The sequence below is a fragment of the Phaethon aethereus genome (assembly GCF_964289735.1).
Source record: "Phaethon aethereus genome assembly, chromosome: W".
Classification (NCBI taxonomy): Eukaryota; Metazoa; Chordata; class Aves; order Phaethontiformes; family Phaethontidae; genus Phaethon; species Phaethon aethereus.
The window spans coordinates 782,803-803,137 of record NC_138581.1 but is presented as its reverse complement, the minus strand read 5'-3'; the positions used below and the strand labels follow the sequence as shown (position 1 = coordinate 803,137).

Genomic DNA, 20,335 nt, shown 5'->3' with positions numbered 1-20,335 from the left:
TGCCATTTAGAATGTGATTCAAATTTGCATTAAAATGGGAATCTCAAAATTCTATTCATTGTTTTGTACATCCCAATTACTCGTGTTACAATCCCAGCCCATTTTACATATACAAATACAAAATTAAGCCATTTTTATATTAATTTTTAAGTAGAGTGCAAAAAGAATGGTATGGGGATTTAGCTGCTTTTCATGACCTCATCTCCATTTTAGGCAAAATTTGGGAAATTGCTAGGCCCAAAACCTTAACTGGATCTCTTGATAAATATAGGTAGTTTTCATTTGGCCAGTTATAGATAGAGATGGTCCTTTCAGCTCCATATGGTGTGGGAAGGGAGACAACTTGCCCATGTGTTGAAATATCCCGGTTCTTTTTGTCATCCAAAGGCTGATAATAGTGAACTTTGAACCAGTTGCATGTGTTTCTCTTTAAACTGGAGAGGTAGTTCAGTGGTGGTGTGAGAAGAGGACATGGACAGACTTCAGAAGACACCGCTTCTCTTTCCCTTCCTGTTTTCCTCTACCCAAAAAGAACTCGAGATACCCATTTTGCAAAAAAATTACAAAGTTCAAAAATAGAGGAGTTAGAATACAAGACAAGGCTTCTAAGGAGTCATAAACTACAAGTAATTCTATTTTGTGAGTCAAAAAAATTGGAAATTTGCTTAACAAAACAAGACCATTCTTGAGAAATTTTGTTTTACTTAATTATACCTATTTGCAGGGGAAAAGGGCTCATCTTTTAACATTAGATAAGAAGGATCTGTAATCAGGTGCAGAATATAGTAGAAAAGAGGACAATTGCCTGCTCTTTTATAATTGGTTATAGGGATGGATATGTCTTGAAAATGGTAGTAACATGCTTACAGTTGTAAAACAATTCAGGCTCCTTTTGGAGATATCTTACTTGTTGGTTTGGCATGGCTTGGTAATCCGTAACTGCAAAACTCTGCTAAGCAATAAGCACAAATAGCACTTTGGCATACCTCACGTTAGATGGAGGAAGAGACTCCTCCTCTGCAGAGGTCTTGTATTCATAAGGCTATAGACCTGAATCCATGGGCAAACTGATTGGAAGAAGTTTTGCCTGTATGAATTAACAGCAAACAAGGCAACATAATTTCTCGAGCTTTAGTCTGGCTGCAGCTGCATCTCCATTCTGTGCATGGAGATAAGGATCATCTTTGTGGCCTCTAGGGACTCCCAAATTATTGTGTCAAGCAGGAAAAGACAATGTGCATCCACATGCACTGTAGGTCTGTCTCCTTGCCAGGCTGCAGCAATACACCATGAGCATTCATGCCATTCAATATCTTTGTGATTTATTTTTTTTTCCATGACTTCCATCTTCTGCCATCCCAATTGTAATTTGCTACTATTGCTTTGATTCCCGGTGTATGTGATTTTGAACTTCCAAAATTCATATGGAAGACACTGCTGAATTGAAAAGTTAAAAATACTGTAAACAATTACAACCAAACTGCACTTTTATTCAAATCAACAGAATACCCTCGGTAATGCATTGACTTTGGTGATTTCATTGCTGGTTTGTTTTCAGCATTTGCTAGTTCAAAATAACTTTTGCAGCCAGTGTGTGGATTAACGGGCTTCTTGGTATTCTAGAAATAGATGAATAAAAGTAGAATGAGTGGAGGAATGGGTTTGTTAAATAATTTTTTATTGTTTTGTAAATACTTTAGCAATTATTCTAAAATAATACTGTCTTTTGTGCATAATACTGAACAATATTTTGGATTAATAGTTGAGAAAGGTTGGCATTCGAGTTTTTTTCCTCCTTACAGCATCCAGATTTGTTTATAGCATCTTAATTGTAGAGCTTGCATGAAAGTAGATCAAAGTCAAATGTGAACTGGGATCGTCTGCTTTGGAAACAAGCAGCAGAGACAGCCTTATAAATCACAACCACTAGCTGAGCTTTGTGTAGCTTCTTACCCTGTCCCAGTTCCAAAATGTTCTACCTGAGCATGGCATGAGATGGCATTGTGCTCTGGATCAGCAGCATATGGGCAGTGGCAGACCTTTGACAGGGTCCCCCACAACATCCTTCTCTCTAAATTGGAGAGATACAGATTTGATGGGGGGGACTGTTCAGTGGATGAGGAATTGGCTGGGTGGTCGCATCCAGAGGGTGGTGATCAATAGCTCAATGCCCAGATGGAGATCACTGATGAGCGGTGTCCCTCAGGGATCCTTATTGGGACCAGTACTCTTTAATACCTTCATCAATGACACAGACAGTGGGGTCGAGGGCACCCTCAGCAAGTTTGCAGATGACACCCAGCTGAGTGGTGCAGTTGACACACCTGAGGGACAGGATGCTATCCAGAGGAACCTGGACAAGCTCAAGGAATGGGCCCATATGAATGTCATGAGGTTCAAAAAGGTCAAGCGCAGGGTCCTGCACCTGGGTTGGGCAACCCCCTGTATCCATACAGGCTGGGGATGAAGGGATGGAGAGCAGCCCTGCCAAGAAGGACCTGGGGGTACTGGTGGATGAAAAGCTGGACATAAGTTGGCAATGTGCACTCATAGCCCAGAAGCCAACCGTGTCCTGGGCTGCACCCAAAGCCGCGTGGCCAGCAGGGCGAGGCGGGGGATTCTGCCCCTCTGCCCTGCTTTGGGGAGATCCCCCTGCAGTGCTGCGTCCAGCTCTGGAGCCCTCGGCACAGGAGAGACACGGACCTGCTGGAGTGGGGCCAGAGGGGGCCCCAGCAACGCTCCGAGGGCTGGAACAGCTCTGCTGGGAGGACAGGCTGGCAGAGCTGGGGGGGTTCAGCTTGGAGCAGAGAAGGCTCCGGGTAGACCTTACTGCAGCTGCCAGGGCTTGGAGGGGGCTACAAGAAAGATGGGGACAGACTTTTTAGCAGGGCCTGTTGCAATAGGACAAGGGGTAACAGTTTTAAACTGAGAGAGAGTAGATTTCAACTAGATACAAGGAAGACATTTTTCATCATGAGGGTGGTGAAACCCTGGCCCAGGTTGCCCAGAGAGGTGGTCGATGCCCCATCCCTGGAAACATCCCAGGTCAGGTTGGACGGGGCTCTGAGCACCCTGATCTAGTTGCAGATGTCCCTGCTCATGGCAAGGGGTTGGACTGGATGGCCTTGAAAGGTCCCTTCTAATCCACACTCTTCTATGATTCTGTGTTTTGATAAGCTTCCATAGCTTGCTTCTGTTTTATGGTGCACTCTAAAAATGCATTTAGATACCATCACAAGCAGGTGGTAAGGCAAGTGAATGTGAGTAGATCTGAATGCTAATTAATGGTTTAAATCTTTTTTTTGTGGCGAGGGTGGTGAAATGCTGGAACGTGTTGCTGTGAGAGGTTTTGGGGTCTCCATCTTTGGAAATACTTAAAACCTGACTGGACAGCATCCTGAGGGTCCTGTTACAGCTGACCCTGCTGTGGGCAGAGAAGTTGGAGTTCCAGAGGTCCCTTTCAACCTCAGCTATTTTGAGATTCTGTGAAATGCCTGTTGAAAACTTTTTTGGTCTAGTAAAGAATAAATCTTGAAATTCTTCTGAAACTATCAACAGCAGTTACTGCATTGAGTAAAAAATAAAAGCTAAAGACGTTAATACTTGAAATACTAGGCTAATACTTACCCTCCAAAGCTTTTTTGAGATGTAGGAGGGAGGAAAAAAATTGGTGGAATGTTCTCTTAGAAAACCAGAAGTGCAAATTCGGATTTCTCTTACTCATTGAGGTGCATGCATAAGCACAAATTGGATTTTCCATTTTTTTTTCTTTTTTTTAAAGGCAGCTAGATATGGTGTGTAATGTTGAAATAGCACATTGCTTGGTATAAATTTTAACTGTAAAATATTCCATACTTCCCAAAGACATTTACATAAGACTGGCATGACCTTATTGATACTATGGATGGTAAATGAGACCTTTATCCTAAGAAATCAAAATGCTGCCTGTTATGAAAGTTGTATTTCTGGAAGCAGGAATCTGTCTGAGTTTTGCAACAGTAACAAGTTATGGGACCTTTGATAAGTAAAAAGGAACCTGGATATGCTAGACACTGCTGATTGTGGTTAAAGTGGCCTCTTGCGTATCCTGCTTGCCTGCTGAGTATTTCAAACCACACCAAGCTGTGATTTGAGATGTGGTTCTCATTTCCTGAAGAAGGTTTGGTGGTTGAATTAGCATATTGCTTCTGTCTTTCTTTCAGATACTTAGCTTTCAAAGCAAATAATCAGAAGTGTTTGTCATAATTACTAATATATGTTGAATAACTAATGAACTGCGTATAATCTGTGTATTAGACTGATGTTTGCCTAATGTTGGGATATATATGACTGTAATTCTGCCTGAATCACTTAAGTCTTCTCTACCTGATGAAATTTTTTGGCATAACAATACAGAAGGGGGGGGGAGCTTTTATGCTGGTTAGGCTGGTATGACTTCCTGTGTAGGCATTTTGTTCCAGAATGAGCATGACGTTATTTAGGCATCATTACTCATGTTTGGAAGTGGAGAAATTATACTAGATGATCAGAATTTTGTTTTGGAATAGTGTTACATCTAACTGGGAATTTACACCAGTCTAACTATAATAGAAAAATTATTGTATATGGTTATACCAGAAGTACTCTTCCAGAATCAAGACATTACAATGTGCTAGACACTCAAAAGTGTTATCTCAATGCTCTTGTTTTCATAGTACTGAAAAGAAAGCTGACTTTCTTTGAAGAACATACAAAAGAAAAGGTCTCTGCTCTAAAGAGGGAACAGTCCACAACTGCACATAGTACAAATAGAGGTAAAAACTGTAGGAAAGGTGAAGGAATGTAGTAACAAGAACATGAATTCCATAGGTAGATGGAAAATTAAAGTTGGGGTTTTTTTCCTGTCTCCTTAAATAATAAACAGACTTGCTGCTGAGGGAAGCTTGTGTTGAGTAGTTGTTTGAACAAGAGCATGGAGTTATATATGTAAGTATAGAGTTATGTGGGATTTGAAGGCAGGGGGTAGGAATTTAATACAGGAGAAAAGGCAGGGCTAGTACAGACAGTTAAAGCAATTGCATAGGGTCACCAGACTTGTGGTTGAGCAGTGAAGATTTGGATGAGCAGGAGGGCAAGTGTCAAGGAGGGAAGGTTGGTCAGTTCTCTAAAGGTTAATGATGAAATAAATAAAAATTGAGCATGTTAGACAATGTTTGTAATCCAGAAACGATAGTTAGAAGCCTTCATGAAATTGGAAAGGGAGGATTATTTGTTACTGCTAAGCTTGGAAAGCTTGAAGTTGTGCTTGTACCTGACAGACAAAAATCAGAGTTTTGAGTGGTTTGGAGATGCGACCTGTCTGGGAGCTGCCAGGTGATTCTGTTTTCTTGTCTTCTTTAGGCTGTTGAAGTTCCCTAGAATGAGTCTGGTTTGAGTGTTTATAATAATCGCTTAGCTTTACACCAAAAAGTACCTTTTAATTTCAGCAGCAATTTGTAGGCAGCTTGGTTTTTCTTGTGGAGACTACTGTGCCCCATCTGCAGCTGTCCTAAAGCCAAAGCTACAAGATAAATGTTATTTAGAAAGTGAGAAAAAATGTTTTCTTCTGTGTGTTTCTCGGCGCCTCCTCACCTTGTCAGAGTACATGAAAGGGTGCGTTGGTTTGGTTTTCCTCATATGGCTAGAGTCCCTCCACCTGCAATGGGTATAGATACAGGGCTTGAGGAGGAGTGACAAAAATTCCATGTAGGAAAACAAAACTGCCTTTATTATTCCTTCAGAAGCAGCTATTTACTTCTAAGCCCTGATATTTCTTTGGTTGATACTTAAGTCATTGCATATTTGAGCCTTCCTCACATCTACACAAATAGTTGCTGTAAGAAAGCAGTATTTCAAAATGGTCTCTGGAATCCCTGATAATAGTGTACTACATCTTGCAGATTTTTCCCCTTTTTCTGGAAGTCAGCCTTTTAAAATCTTTGAATACATCCTTAGGTTTTCCATCTTAACAGCCAGGATATGGAGGCCCCAGAAGGTTTACAAGAATTTAACTGTTTTTCATGGGTGTAGCATCAAATTCTTGTCCTGCTTGCTTCTTCCACTGTCAGTAGAGTTCTTATGGACTGGTTCTTGTTTTGATGTAACTGCCCAAGTGAGTGCTTCACTGGAATGTGTTATCAGATGAACTGGAGTAAAAAGGCTAACTGGGACGAGTAAGACGGTGGAACAGTCAAGGGGTATTTTTCTTTGGCTAAAACCTGCTCCATTTTCTTCATACTGTTCATAGGAAGCACTTATTTCAAGACATGCATTTCCAAAGAAAGAAGAATGTAGAAAGTCATGCACGCATGCTTTGAACAAAGCATCAACACAAACAAAACAATCTTTGTTTATCCCCCAGAGCTTGATTTGCACCTTATGTTTCAGTAAGATATTGATACACACATAGGGGTGGATGTTGTCACCAAAGAGATTAGTGGAAATCATGAAGTATATTCAGAATCTGCTATCTTAAGGTTTTAAGACTCAGTGGTATCTTCCTAGAAGTTGTATCACCCACCGTCAAAAAAACAGAACCCAGAAGCATTGCATCATCTCACTGCTCCCTGGCTCTCTTATCTAATTCCTATTGGCTGTATCCAGAATTTTTTTCCTTTTTACTTACTTTTATCATTGAATAATCAGTAAGCAAAGTGATGCTTGAATTTTTAAAGACACTGATTTTCTTTAATAACTTTTCTCAAGTAATTCAAGCACCCTAAAGGTTGCAAATGTTACGACAGAAGCGCTAGGCTTTTCCTGGCATTCTTCTGGTAAACATCAGCAGACAGCTAGGTGGAGAGCCGGGGAATGGAACTAGTCCATGGGAAGTTAAAGCAGTGTTACAAAGGGAGACCTGTCATCTGAAAATGGAATAGTACTTTGGGCAGAGTCAATAAATCTAAGAACTGGCTCTTTATACGAGTACCCACAAAACAGGGCTGTTTAATTTATTGTGTCATCTATCCATTGTTCTTCATAACACAGGCTTCAAGTTAACATTCCCCTGTTTTCAGGTGAATTTGGTTTCTATTATTTAGAAACTAAAAACGAAAAAAAAATCTACTTCAGGCAAAGATGTTTGAGGAGGTAGGGGTCTTGCAGGTTGTTGCTTTAAATATGTTTTTGTTTGTTTAGTCTGAGGAATATATCCTTGATTGCACACATTGTGGAGTGTTTTTCAGTTCAATTCTGAAGATCATCTTAATGGCAGCCCTCTGATGCTAGATTTTTACACCTTCGTGTGTCTCTTTGTAGACACTGAGCTCTGCTCTCAACATTTTAAAAGCAGTTCTCAAAGAATTTCCAGTTCCTGGAAACTCACAATTTCTTAGGGAACCAGGAACTTGCCTCATTTCCTGTTCTGAAGTATGTACAGGCATCACATTGGCTCAGAGAAGGGATAGACTAACAGCTTGTCTGGCAGCCAAGGTGTCAGTTAATTTTGATCTTGGATAAAAGGCAGAGTTTTATCCTTAAGGGAAGGAGTTATTGAAAGGTTTTTGGAGATAAAAAAGGGAGGAATGTGGCTTCAGAGTCCTGGCAGTTGTGGTGGAAACATAGTTTATACACTACATTTTAAATGGTACACTGGAATAGTGAGGAAGAGATGAATAAAATATCTAGGTTACAACTTGGCTTACGTGTTTACCAAGACTGGCCATGTCTTTTGTCCCTTTTTGTTTAACTTGGATTGCTTTATAAGTTTGAAGGATGGGAGAGATTCTTCATAAGGGCAGCAATAATTCTCAGTCCCCCATGTAGAAGAAACCATTCCATTCTCATGCTGTGGTAGAGCACAGGAGTTGTTCCTTATGCATACACTTGAAAGACACCTGCAGCTTTATGCATTGTGCTCTCTGTGGATAAATCTATGATCGTAGCTCTGCAGACCTCTGAATTCTTTGGAGATACTTTCCCATTTTGGAATTAAATTAATTGAGTTTCTCAGTAAAGGACAAATGTATCTCCTCTGCTATGCAGTTTTACTCTTAAACGTACTTGGGTAAAATACTGTGTAAGTGGGCCTTTACTTAATTCATTGCTATTGCTGAATGTTAATTAAATTCCAGTATATGTAGTTAGAGGAAGTTTTAGACTAGGAAGACTCTATGGTTGTTTTTGAGTGTACATAATAATGGTAAAATGAAAACCTATGGACAGATGTACAGTCAGAATGCAAACAGTTAGTACCTTGAATCATGAAAAACTGTGTCCATTAAGGCTCTGTTTGTGTGGTTTTACATGGATTTGATATGCTTTGATCTCTGGAATCTTTTGCATTTAATTCTTGTAAGGACTTTCTTTGTAATTTTGATACTAGGTGTGTATGTATTTTTGTATTTATTAGATAACTACCTTTGTAATTGGGGCCCCCTCACAGGATCTTGAAATCCTTCAGGTATATAGGGTAGACTAAAATCCAGGTCTGCAGCACTGTGCGTAAGTGTGATAATTGTCTTCCTTTGGTATAGGAAGATGTCTACTGTCATGTGTACGGAATGCAATGGGTTAGCTTCTGATTATACTGCAAGAGAGTTGAGCTGTACTGGTTACTTGTCTAGTCTTTTTTCTTAAATCTTTATGTTCAATTTATCCCAGTTACTAGTTTTAAATACATGAGGGCTAGAAACTTGTTTCTGAATAAATGGATATTAAAATTTTATAATTAAACAAATACACAATAAAACCAGAATTACCAGCATTATGAAACAATCTTACATCTGATAAGTATAGATTATAACCATATGCTTACAAAAGTAGTGAAGGCTTGATAATGAGCATTTACCATGATAGGCTACTGTATGTTGTCCATTAACTAAAGGAAATACGAGTTGATTAAGAGAGTAAATTCATCAGCTGCAATGGTATACTCATATTTTCTGGAGAATCACATGCTGAGTTCAGCAGTGCAGAAGGACTTGGTGTAATGAAAAGGAGTTAGTAAGTTAGACAAAGAAACGTAACCATTAAGTGGACCATGTAAACAATTTTCAAAACTATTACACATTTTCTTTGAGGTATTATATGAAATGTCTATGTGCATTCCAGTATCCTTGAGAACTTTTCCTCAGTTGCCTTTTTTAGAGTCCATAATGACTTCCAGGTAGCCAGTGTTTGTGTGTGTTTATGTTTGTGTTTATGTGAATACATAAGTCATAGATTTTTGTCAAGGAAAGAAAATATGCCATTTTAATAAACTTTATCTTTCTGAGGAACAGTGAAGAGTGTTGCCCATGTTGATAATGATGTGCATAAAAGTTTGTGTTTAAACATATATGCATTTGATGAGTTGTCTTAGCATTGTTACAGCTGAATTCAGCAGCCAGCAAGTAGTTTCTCTCCAGAGCTTGAGATAACGAGCTAAGAGGAGGAGGAAGTGAGCTATTGAATTTGTAGGATGCATTTCCATTGGCAAGTGTCTTCCAACAGACCTTCTGCCATGGGGCGTGCAGCTTCTTGCTTATCTAAGCTAATATGAGGAGCTTGGAGAGCACTGCTGCAGTTAGTCACACCTGTGGTTCTCTGATGGCCTATGTTAATTGATAATGGAGACAGAACATGGAGCTATGTAATAAGAATGTTTTCCACTCTTTCAGTGCGGATGCAAAGGCATGAGGGCAGACAGGATGCTTCCTAAATGGGCACTTTCTAACAGTAACACTTGGCTAAGTAAGGACAAAGAAATTTAACAAGGACAAGCGTAGAGTTCTGCATCTGGGGAGGAACAACCCCATGCACCAGTACAGGTTAGGGGTTGACCTGCTGGAAAGCAGCTCCACGGAGAAGGACCTTGGAGTCCTGGTAGACAATGTTATCCATGGGACAGCAATGTGCTCCGGTGGCCAAGAGGGCCAGTGGTATCCTGGGGTGCATTAAGAAGAGTGTGACCAGCAGGTCGACAGGGGTTATCCTCCCCCTCTCCTCTGAGCTGGTGAGGCCTCATCTGGAGTATTGTGTCCAGTTCTGGGCTCCCCATGTCAAGAGAGACAGGGAACTTGTGGAGCAAGTCCAACTACGAGGATGATAAGAGACTGGAACATCTCTTGTATGAGGAAAGGCTGAGAGACCTGGGGCTGTTTAGTCTGGAGAAGAGAAGACTGAGAGGGGACCTTATCAATGCCTATCAATATCTGAAGGGGGGCTGTCAGGAGGATGGAGCCAGTCTCTTTTCAGTAGTGCCCAGTGACAGGACGAGGGGCAATGGGCACAAACTGCAGCACAGGAAATTCCACCTCAACATGAGGAAAAACTTCTTTACTGTGAGGGTGACGGAGCACTGGAACAGGCTGCCCAGAGAGGTTGTGGAGTCTCCTTCTCTGGAGACCTTCAAAACCCAACTGGACACGTTCCTGTGCAACCTGCCATAGGTGATCCTGCCTTGGCGGGGGGGTTGGACCAACTGATCTTCAGAGGTCCCTTCCAACCCCAACCATTCTGTGATTCTGTGAAGTATCTTTTCAAATTGAATACTGACTTTGGCCTGATAATTACCGAAAAATGAAAGTACATGAAAAACCGCTCTGTCACAACGACACAGATCATACCTGTGCATGGTTATGAAAGAGAATGAAAAAATGTTTATGTGCTTTCTGTAACTGATTTTTGTAGACCTCTACAAGTGATTCCCCTGCACACCTCTGCATATTATTGAAATGTCTGTGGGAAAAGGCAAATGTCATAGTGGGGCTTAAGTCACCTGGCGGGGGGGTGTCACCAAGTGGGGCTTGAGTTACCTGTCTGATTTGGGAATTGGAAGAAAATAAACTAAGAAAAGAGGCCAGTGGCAAACAAGAACAACAGGATCTGGAAAAATTTATTTGTAAGGAGGAAGAAAACCCTAAAGATCCTGGGTTGGTTAGCCTAAAAAGGAGAGGGTTGAAGAGAGATAATGGTCTCGGAGTAAAGTGCTTTTGCAAAGAGGATAGGTGAATAGAACCACATGTAGTTCGTTGAGATTGCATCAAGAAAGATTCACATTATGCAGTAGGAAACATGTAATAGTGAAAATTGTGAGTGACTGCAGTGAATTACATTGGAGGTTGTAGAATCTCTGTTCTGGGAGGTCTTTAAAGTAGGTGAGACACCTGCCAAAAGTAGTATAGATACAACAGATTCTTCATTAGAGTTGCTGAAAAAAGCGTTGTGAACACCGGGAGACACTCCATGATTCTTAAAAAGCAATATAGAAAACAGTGCAGAAGTCTTAAACTGTTAGTAGAAATGTCCCAAATACGGGTTCTTTCACCCAGTGTGCAGAGAGCCAAAAAACACAGAACAGTTGAGATACTTGCTTTTATTCCAAATCTGCAGAGACTTGGCTGCTAGGTGGTAGGTGCCCAAAGCTAGCACCCCTCCGTTAACACACAGAAAATATGGACATATTTTGAGCAACAGTTATCAGTATTTTTTTAGAAGTTGGCTCCGTCACCCTTGTTCCCATTGGTTTCCGCCAGCCTCGCCTCCACTTGAAGTCACCGTGTCCTTCTTTTTTATGGCGCATGCTTAGTGAAGAAGGTGCTTCTGTGGGTAGTGGGCTTTCCCTGCCTGGGGGCATGTTTCTGCTATGTCAACTAATGTTAATTAGATGTTAATTAGGACAGTTCAGTCAAAGTTGAATAGTTGTGTTCCCTTTGTGGTTATCTTGTTCCTTCCCTCAAGGTTGTGTGCCTTGTTAACTGCTCACAGAAGACTAAACAATACCCTCAGCTTCATTCCTTGCATACCTTTAACAGATACACATTTGTACCATCTTCAAGAAAGCTCATCAGGTTGGTAATGCAAATGTCAAGGAAGATCTAGACTAAGGAGGAACTGCACGTGCCTCACGTTATTTTCATGCAAGTCTAGGTATCTTACTGTAATCATAGAATATGTGGGAGAGGGTGGGAGGGAGTGTAGGAGAGGGGGCGGGAAGAAAGTCACTGAAGAGAAATTTGTGCCTAGAATGAAATGACTAGGTTACAGTCTTTAAAGTTGGTGGATTGCTGTAGCTCTTGGTGTAATAATTTGACTATACACTTGCACTGGAACACTGTTCTGAAATGTGTAATTTCTGAAAATACTACTTCGGAAGTGGGATAACATCTTTTTGCATGGCATATGTGAATATATGTGAGCTTATTTTGTGTAAGACTGCTGTTAGAGCTTAAAATACTGAGATAATGACTTTCTGCTTATTTTACAGATTTGCTTACAATCAAATACATGACCATGGGGGATATGAAGACCCCAGATTTCGATGACCTTCTTGCAGCCTTTGACATACCAGACATGGTTGATCCAAAAGCAGCTATTGAATCTGGACATGACGACCATGAAAGCCACATAAAACAAAATGCTCACACAGATGAAGATTCTCATGCCCCGTCATCATCTGATGTTGGTGTGAGTGTCATTGTGAAAAATGTGCGTACTATTGATTCTTCCGAAGGAGTGGACAAGGATGGCCACCATTCCACAGGCAATGGCTTGCATAATGGCTTTCTAACGTCATCAGCTCTTGATAGTTACAGTAAAGATGAAGGGAAGTCACTTAAAGACGATGGGTCAGCTTCTGAGACTACACTGAAGGATTCAGCTTTCAACCAGTTTAGCCCAATATCAAGTGCTGAAGAATTTGATGATGATGAAAAAATTGAGGTGGATGACCCCCCGGATAAAGAGGAGATGCGTGCAAATTTCAGAGCAAATGTCTTGGCAGGATCTGTATCTCAGCAGGAATATGACAAACTAAAGGCACTTGGAGGGGAGAACTTGATTAAATCTGGAATCACAGTTTCAAGTAGTATAGATAAAAATAAAGTCGCTAAACGAGAGACAGAGACAAACTCCATGAATTTAAGTGTCTATGAACCTTTTAAAGCTCGAAAAACAGAGGACAAACTGCTAAAAGACAATTCTGAGAAGCTTCTTGAAAACAGGGTACTTGATGGAAAACTGAGTACTGAAAAAACTGAAACAAATCTTGCCAGCATTTCACAGTCCAAAGCAAAGTCGTCAGCAAAGCTTTCTTCATGCATTGCTGCAATTGCAGCACTGAGTGCTAAAAAGGCAGCTACAGATACCAGTAAAGATTTACAGTCTAATTCAGGTGAATCTTCTCCATTGCCAAAAGATGTGAGTGAAAGTCCCCGGGCTATTGAAAAATCACCTGAATCTCAGAGTCTCATTGATGGTGCTAAAAAGCCATCTATCAAACCACCTGATAGTCCCAGAAGTGTATCAAGTGAAAACAGTAGCAAAGGGTCTCCATCTTCTCCTGCAGGGTCAACACCAGCAATTCCTAAAGTTCGCATAAAAACCATCAAGACTTCTTCTGGGGAGATCAAGAGAACTGTTACTAGAGTGTTGCCAGAAGTTGATTTGGACTCTGGTAAAAAGCCAGAGCAGACTTCTTCTATGGTAACTTCCATGACATCTCTCCTGTCCTCACCAACTTCTGCTGCTGTTCTTTCCTCTCCTCCTAGAGCTCCTCTCCAGTCCACAGTTGTCACCAATGCAGTTGCATCTGCAGAACTTACACCAAAACAGGTCACTATCAAACCTGTGGCTACTGCCTTTCTCCCCGTTTCAGCAGTTAAAACAGCAGGTTCACAAGTTATTAATTTGAAGCTTGCTAACAATACTACAGTGAAGGCGACTGTAATATCTGCTGCTTCAGTGCAGAGTGCCAGTAGCGCCATTATAAAAGCTGCCAACGCTATACAACAGCAGACTGTTGTGGTGCCAGCATCAAGCCTTGCCAGTGCTAAACTTGTGCCAAAGACAGTCCATCTCGCCAACCTTAATCTTCTGCCTCAAGGTGCTCAAACCACCTCTGAACTCCGCCAAGTGCTAACGAAACCTCAGCAACAAATAAAGCAGGCAATAATTTCTGCAGCAGCCTCACAGCCTTCTAAAAAAGTGTCTCGAGTTCAGGTGGTGTCATCTCTACAGAGTTCTGTAGTAGAAGCATTCAATAAGGTGCTGAGTAGTGTCAATCCTGTACCAGTTTACATCCCAAACCTTAGTCCCCCTGCCAATGCTGGAATAACGTTACCAACACGAGGTTACAAGTGTTTGGAGTGTGGCGACTCATTTGCTCTCGAGAAGAGCCTGACCCAGCATTACGACAGGAGGAGTGTGCGAATTGAAGTGACATGTAATCATTGTACAAAGAATTTAGTTTTCTACAATAAATGCAGTCTTCTTTCCCATGCTCGTGGACACAAGGAAAAAGGAGTTGTAATGCAGTGTTCACACCTGATTTTAAAACCAGTCCCAGCAGATCAAATGATAGCATCTCCTTCAAGCAATACTGCTGCGTCTATGCTTCAAAGCCCTGTGGGAGTTGGCACGCATACTGTAACAAAGATACAGTCTGGCATAACTGGGACAGTAATATCAGCCCCAGCAAGTACACCTGTCATTCCAGCTATGCCACTAGACGAAGATCCATCGAAACTCTGTAGACATAGTCTAAAGTGTTTGGAGTGTAATGAAGTTTTCCAAGATGAGACATCTCTTGCAACTCATTTCCAGCAGGCTGCAGACACAAGTGGACAAGTAGAGTATCATATGTTTAAATTCCCATGTTTCATCTATAAGCCTAGGAGACTTTGGATACATTTTTACTTTCATTTAGCTGTTAATTATCTGAACCTCCGTGATTAAAAGTATAAATGACAACCACAAAAAATCTGGCAAGCACTTATATAGCGAATGTCAACATTTTTTAAGTAAGAGTTTTCTTAGAATATTTTTAGGCCCTAAAGTCTGAAATTTACACTGTATATTTGTACTAAAATTTAGCATTAGCTTTCTTACAGCTGAACATTATAATACTGAAATTAATAACGGTATTAATCTTTCCGTGCTTTGGAATTTGAATATCCTGTGGAATCCATTTAATTGGCACCCTCATTAACAGCCTGCCTATTCAATCTGAGTGGCAGTTTTAAGAGATTCGTTGTTTATTAAGTGAGCTAGGCATTCTTCTTACCTACAGGCATTCTAGGCAATGAGCAAATGGCACACTGATTCTATTGAAAGGCTATGCATGCTGTTTTCTTCAGATCGGTCTGAAACAGAAGCGAAAAGTGGTGTTCACTAGCATGCATGTCTTGCTGCGTGACCATTTGTTTATTTGTGTTGGTTTTCCTTTCTTCTTGCAATTGCTGATGAGCTAAACTTACAAACCATTTTAAAATTCTTCACTAATTCTGGCCTAATCTGAAAGAAACATGTCAGTCAATAAAAGTTAATATTAATCAGCGTACGATGTATTTCATAATCCTATAGGAGTTAAGATCATTAATTAAATTATATAGTTGGATTTCTGTTGGGGCGTGCCAATTAAAAAGGATTCTGGTGTGTTTCAAAGCATTCAGTTGAGCTTAGTGTTGCAGCTTCTTGCTATGGGGGAAGCTGGAAACCTGCAAGCATGCTCAGACTGATCAAGACAGGAATGCCCCAGGAATATTTGTGGGAATCGCACAACAATGTGCAGGATACAGGTGTTTAAGTCCTGCAGTTAGGAAAAAATCCACTAGTCTTAGAAGCATAGATAGGTTCCTGTTAGAATCTATTTACTAAACTTAAGACCTGTTCTGTGGCCATGAAGCAGTTATACTGCGCTCACCACTACAGATAGTAATGTAGAGAGATTTGAATGTGGAAATAATCTGACTATATGGATTATGTGGCTCTGCCTCAGCTCTTGCTTTACTAACTGGCTAGTACGTAGGCAGAAATTGGCTGCATTCACAGTGAAATGCCATGTGAGTGAATTTCTGTTTGTAAGATACTACAGGTGTGCCTCTCTAAAGCGAGTTTATTTAAGCGCTCTGTCAGAAAGAAGTTTGCAGAATGTATTCCGTCCTTAGATTTTGCTGTAATTTTGAACAGTATCTAATGGCTGACCATGCGTATATTCTGCACCAGCTCTTGGGTTACTTAATACTCAGTAATTGTTTTTTCAGTGACTCCTCTTCTGGTGCTTACTGGTGTTAGATTTATCTTTTTTTTCCTAATAGGTCCATTAGTTACCACTTGGTATGATAAGATGCAGTAGTCCTTGTGAAAACCCTGTTGTTCTTGGTACTGTAAAATCAAGCAATTAAGGAGGCACCAAGATAAAGCAAGTGGATGAGAGACAGACAAATATACTGAGAATAGGTTGGGAGGATGAGGCAAGGGTAAAATGAAAAAAAATAGAGAAGAACAAAGATAAAAAAAGTGATGTACTCGCTTTCTGTGGGGGCCTTTTTTTTATATGGACAGGTAGACTGAACAGATTTGTAGAAACACCTTTTGCCCTTTCCTGCTGCCTCTGTCCGGTGCTTTTGTCCTGCTGCTGACAAGTTTGCCCTGTGTGTGTGTCCTGTTAGATACTGTTTACCCTGGTGATTTACTACAGGAAAGCAACTGAGATCTTCATAGAATGTCAAAATATAACTGCAGTTAGGTGGAAAGATAAGTATAGGTACACAGACACTGCTCTTCAGGGAGGAAGCTCATGAAGGTACAGAAAACAGCATTGCCTACTACCTATGAATGTGTTCTGTGTCTCTTGTTGAAAACTTGCTCTCTTTTAAGAGCTGATGTATGAACAAGGCCTTAATACCTGCTTAATAGGCCATGGAGTTCCAGGTTAAAAAAAAAAAAAAAAAGGCACCCTGTTGCTGCAAAGCACTGGAGGAAAAGAAGCTATTTTCATGTTGTTCCATTTTAAAATAACACTCTTAATAAACAGTTTTAAATGGTCTTTGTTAAAATAGTCTCTTAAAAAGTAATTAAATATTTTTCTTAGTCCTTTTCATATATCAAGCAGCAGTTTTCAATTCTGTGCTGTTTTTTTTTAAGTTGGGTTTTATTACATGCTGTAGTGTTGTGGCTGTACTGAAATGCCCAGCATGGAAACTGTTTAACTGAACGGTTGATTTAGTGAGAGCAATACATCCTGCTTTCTTTTTGTTATCTTTTTGCTTATCTGGGACTTCTTTTGTCCCAAGTATTGCTGCAAGGATAGTCTTTACTGAAGAAAGACTCTGTATAGGCATTTATTAATAAACATTTTAGTATCTTTTCATTATATGTTACCCTTTGAAAAGCTTGGACGAGAAATACTCTGACTTCAGTTTTCCTTCTTAGTGCTTGGCAATGGCTTTTTGTTGTAAACCTACCATTATGGGGGGGGGGAAGGAGTCAGGAAAGTTAATTGGTATTTTAACTTTGGAAAGAAAGGAAGAACAGAAATAAATATTTTGATTTTGCAAATAATAGGGAAAAAGTTATTATTTGCAGCTTATCACTTATTCTAGTGCCCACCTAATTGCTCTTGAAATGGAAATTTTATACTGTTTTATGTTTTCAATGAGTCTAAGCAGTAAGTAGCTGTGACTTCTTGTTCTTAAACTTCTGTTAGAATTCTTCTGTAGAATGTTTCTTTTAAAAGAAACAATAGTAAAACAGCCCTAGCAATTAAAAGGTGTTCCCTATAAAGTTGTTACCTTTCTGTAATATTTTACTTCCATTAATATTCCTGTTAAAGGGAATGGGACCAGTCACAGACAGGTTTCCTGGCTAAATCAAACCGTCATCTACTTACTGGGGAAAAAGAAGTGGCAAACCTCGACTAATTAATGTTAATGTTCATTTTCTTTACAGGTATAAGTGTATAGCTCCCATGGAAGCTACATAGCTGATATCCTTTCATACTCATAGTTCTTGTGTATCTTTATTTTCCACCTCCACCATTTTTTCTTCTAACCCTTTTTTTTTCTAAAACTTTGACTTCAAATGCAGGCAGGTGATGATTTTCACAAACTGTGTTTTATTTTGGTATGGGTTGGAATGAGAGAACTGGAAGTTAATGCCACCTTAAGCCCAAAATAAAATGGTAAGCAAACATGCTGAATTTAAGAATTTCTCAGTAGATTCTTCTTCTTCTACCGTAATCAGTTACAATTAAACATTTTACCGTACTCATCAAAATAGCAAACCAGTGGCCGTAGCAAATAGCGTTATTGGCATTTCGTGTCAGCCTGAGTTACTAGCATTACAGGTGAATCTTGCAGGCTGCTTGTTGCAAAATCAGGGAGATGCGCTTAAGCTGGGGTTGGAATGTTGTATGGCTCTTCCGTGGCGTAGCATCCCAGTTTCTTTGTGTAGTGCTGCAGACAAAAGGCTTTGGAAGGACTATGAAAACCCCATGTTTCTAGTATTGGAATAAGAAGTTCCATTTCTTACGTAATCGAACAATACTCCAGATTCTTCAGGATTATATTGCTGCTTAGTCATACATAAATGGCAAAGACAGATTTTAGGAATGGTACTGGAGCCAAGTAAATGCGGCAAGCCCATTTTAAGTTGAGTTGTGGTTAGTCGGGATTTTGCCTGAGCTGAAGACAGTTAACATCCCAAACTGGTTCTCTTCAGCGTCGGAGGGCATGGGTCAGTGGTTCCCGCCATCGCTGTTTGGTCACTTCAGGACAAATATTTGGCATTTCAGAGTGGATATTTATATGTGTCTGAACACAATTTCAGAATTACTGTGTCACAAAGGCTCTAATCAGGGTGATGGTTCAAAATCCGCCCAGGCAGTTAACCTTAGGCAAAGCCTTCCACAAGGGTAGTAAATGTAGCCATGCTATCTGCCTATCTACTAATCTTTTAGGCTGGCAGTAGTGCTAATATTGAACCTGAATTGGCGTAGTGGTAGATTTTCTTTTCTTAACTTCCTCTGTTTTAATATTTTGCACTTTGCCATCTTGCTGTTGTCAGGACATGAGAACTATGTTTGGATGGAGACTGTGTTCAAACATATCAGGCCGCCGTGTTCACAAAGTAAACATTAAAAGTGAACCATATGAAAATACACTTCTTGCTTCTGTGTGTGTGACCACAAGATGTTTCATGTTAATGTTTCTACGTAAAATTGCTGTTTTTTACAAAAAAAAAAAAAGTACTTGCATGTGCCCTCAAAAAAAGCATTTAGATTAAGCTGGTTTGGGAAAAGAAGAACGGTGGAGTGTACAGATTGTAATACAAAAATACATTTGTTCTTACAATAGCAGTAGTATTGTAAAAATGCTAAGGCAATTATGAAGTTACTTTAGACCTTGATATTAAACAGTGTTCTATTAGGGAAAAAAAAAAACCTTTTTGGATTTTCGTTTCATCTTTGGAGTTAGAGTCTGTCTCCTGTTGATTAAATGGGAACAGGTTTGGCTTTTTCTGCTGGCATAGTTGCTTTCATAGGCTCCTATGAAAGCTATTTTGTAACACTGTGCTATTTCTTCTACAATGGTAGCTTTGATTCTGCTCTTACATGACCTGGATCTTACTGTTTTTAAGAGATTTAAAGGAGAGTTGCTTAAATTGCTGGAAGGGGGTGACTTTTACCAAGAAACTATTTTACAATGAGGAAAGGGTTATTTCTTAATTATTTATTTCAGGATTTCTTCATACCTAGGTTAGTATATAACATATAATGCAGCTCTGGAGATCTTGTTTTGTCCTGTATTCTTACAAAATGTACACATCGCTACATCTGCAAGACTCCTAGAAACTCCTGTTTCTAAAAATACCCAAATCTCATCTGAAAAAAATACCTGTCACGAAGGAGTCTTGGCTTTGTTTTTAAATCTTCCTAAGTCAGTGGTGAGATTGGTAAGTCTCAAGTCATAAGAAATAGTAATTTGAAAAGCCTTACAAAGCAAAGTCTTATGAAATGAAGTTGAGTTAAAGTCCTGTTCTGCAGAGACTTGTATTTGTGCTTGACTTTGAGACCATGAGTGTTTTCTGCTCAAGTCAGTGAAGCAGCTTCTATGGTCAAGGTTAACAGAAGCATAGCTCCATAGAGGATGGAGCACGTATCTGCTTAGAGATTTTAGGGATATATTATTGTAAATGAAACATTCTCTGGAATGCTTTTACAGGTTTGGCTCTTTGTGCCCTCCGGTGATGGATTTTGCAACTGTGAGCAGAAGTGAAGCCTGTTTACAGCTGGGTTGCATCATTTGCATTTCATCCCAAAAATGGCACAAAGCACCCAAAGAATTTCAGCGTTTCTGATTTGGCATATGATCAACATGTAGTTGAAGATTTTTTTCAAATTATTTTTGCGTAACGAAATACAAGAAAAGAATTCATTTAATAAGTTACTCCTGCGTGTAGAAAGATTGCACTGCAAAGAAAAGCTCTGTAAATATTTTGTATATCTCTAGTTTTCACTAAGATGCACAGTATGTTGATATAATGCAGATGATGTATTCTAGCCTGAGAAACATATTTTTATATTATCTGTGCACTTTCTGCCTGATAATATCCCATT

At 39.9% G+C, this 20,335-nt stretch overlaps 1 protein-coding gene across 1 annotated transcript in view; it reads left to right on the top strand.

The window, feature by feature from the left end:
• LOC309415073 (zinc finger protein 532-like) overlaps positions 1 to 20,335 on the top strand; it is a gene marked incomplete at both ends in the record, with an annotated part of 55,950 nt that overhangs the window by 1,233 nt on the left and 34,382 nt on the right. The window contains 1 exon segment of the mRNA XM_082012478.1: positions 12,206 to 14,565. Coding sequence (XP_081868604.1) covers positions 12,206 to 14,565 — 2,360 coding nt within the window.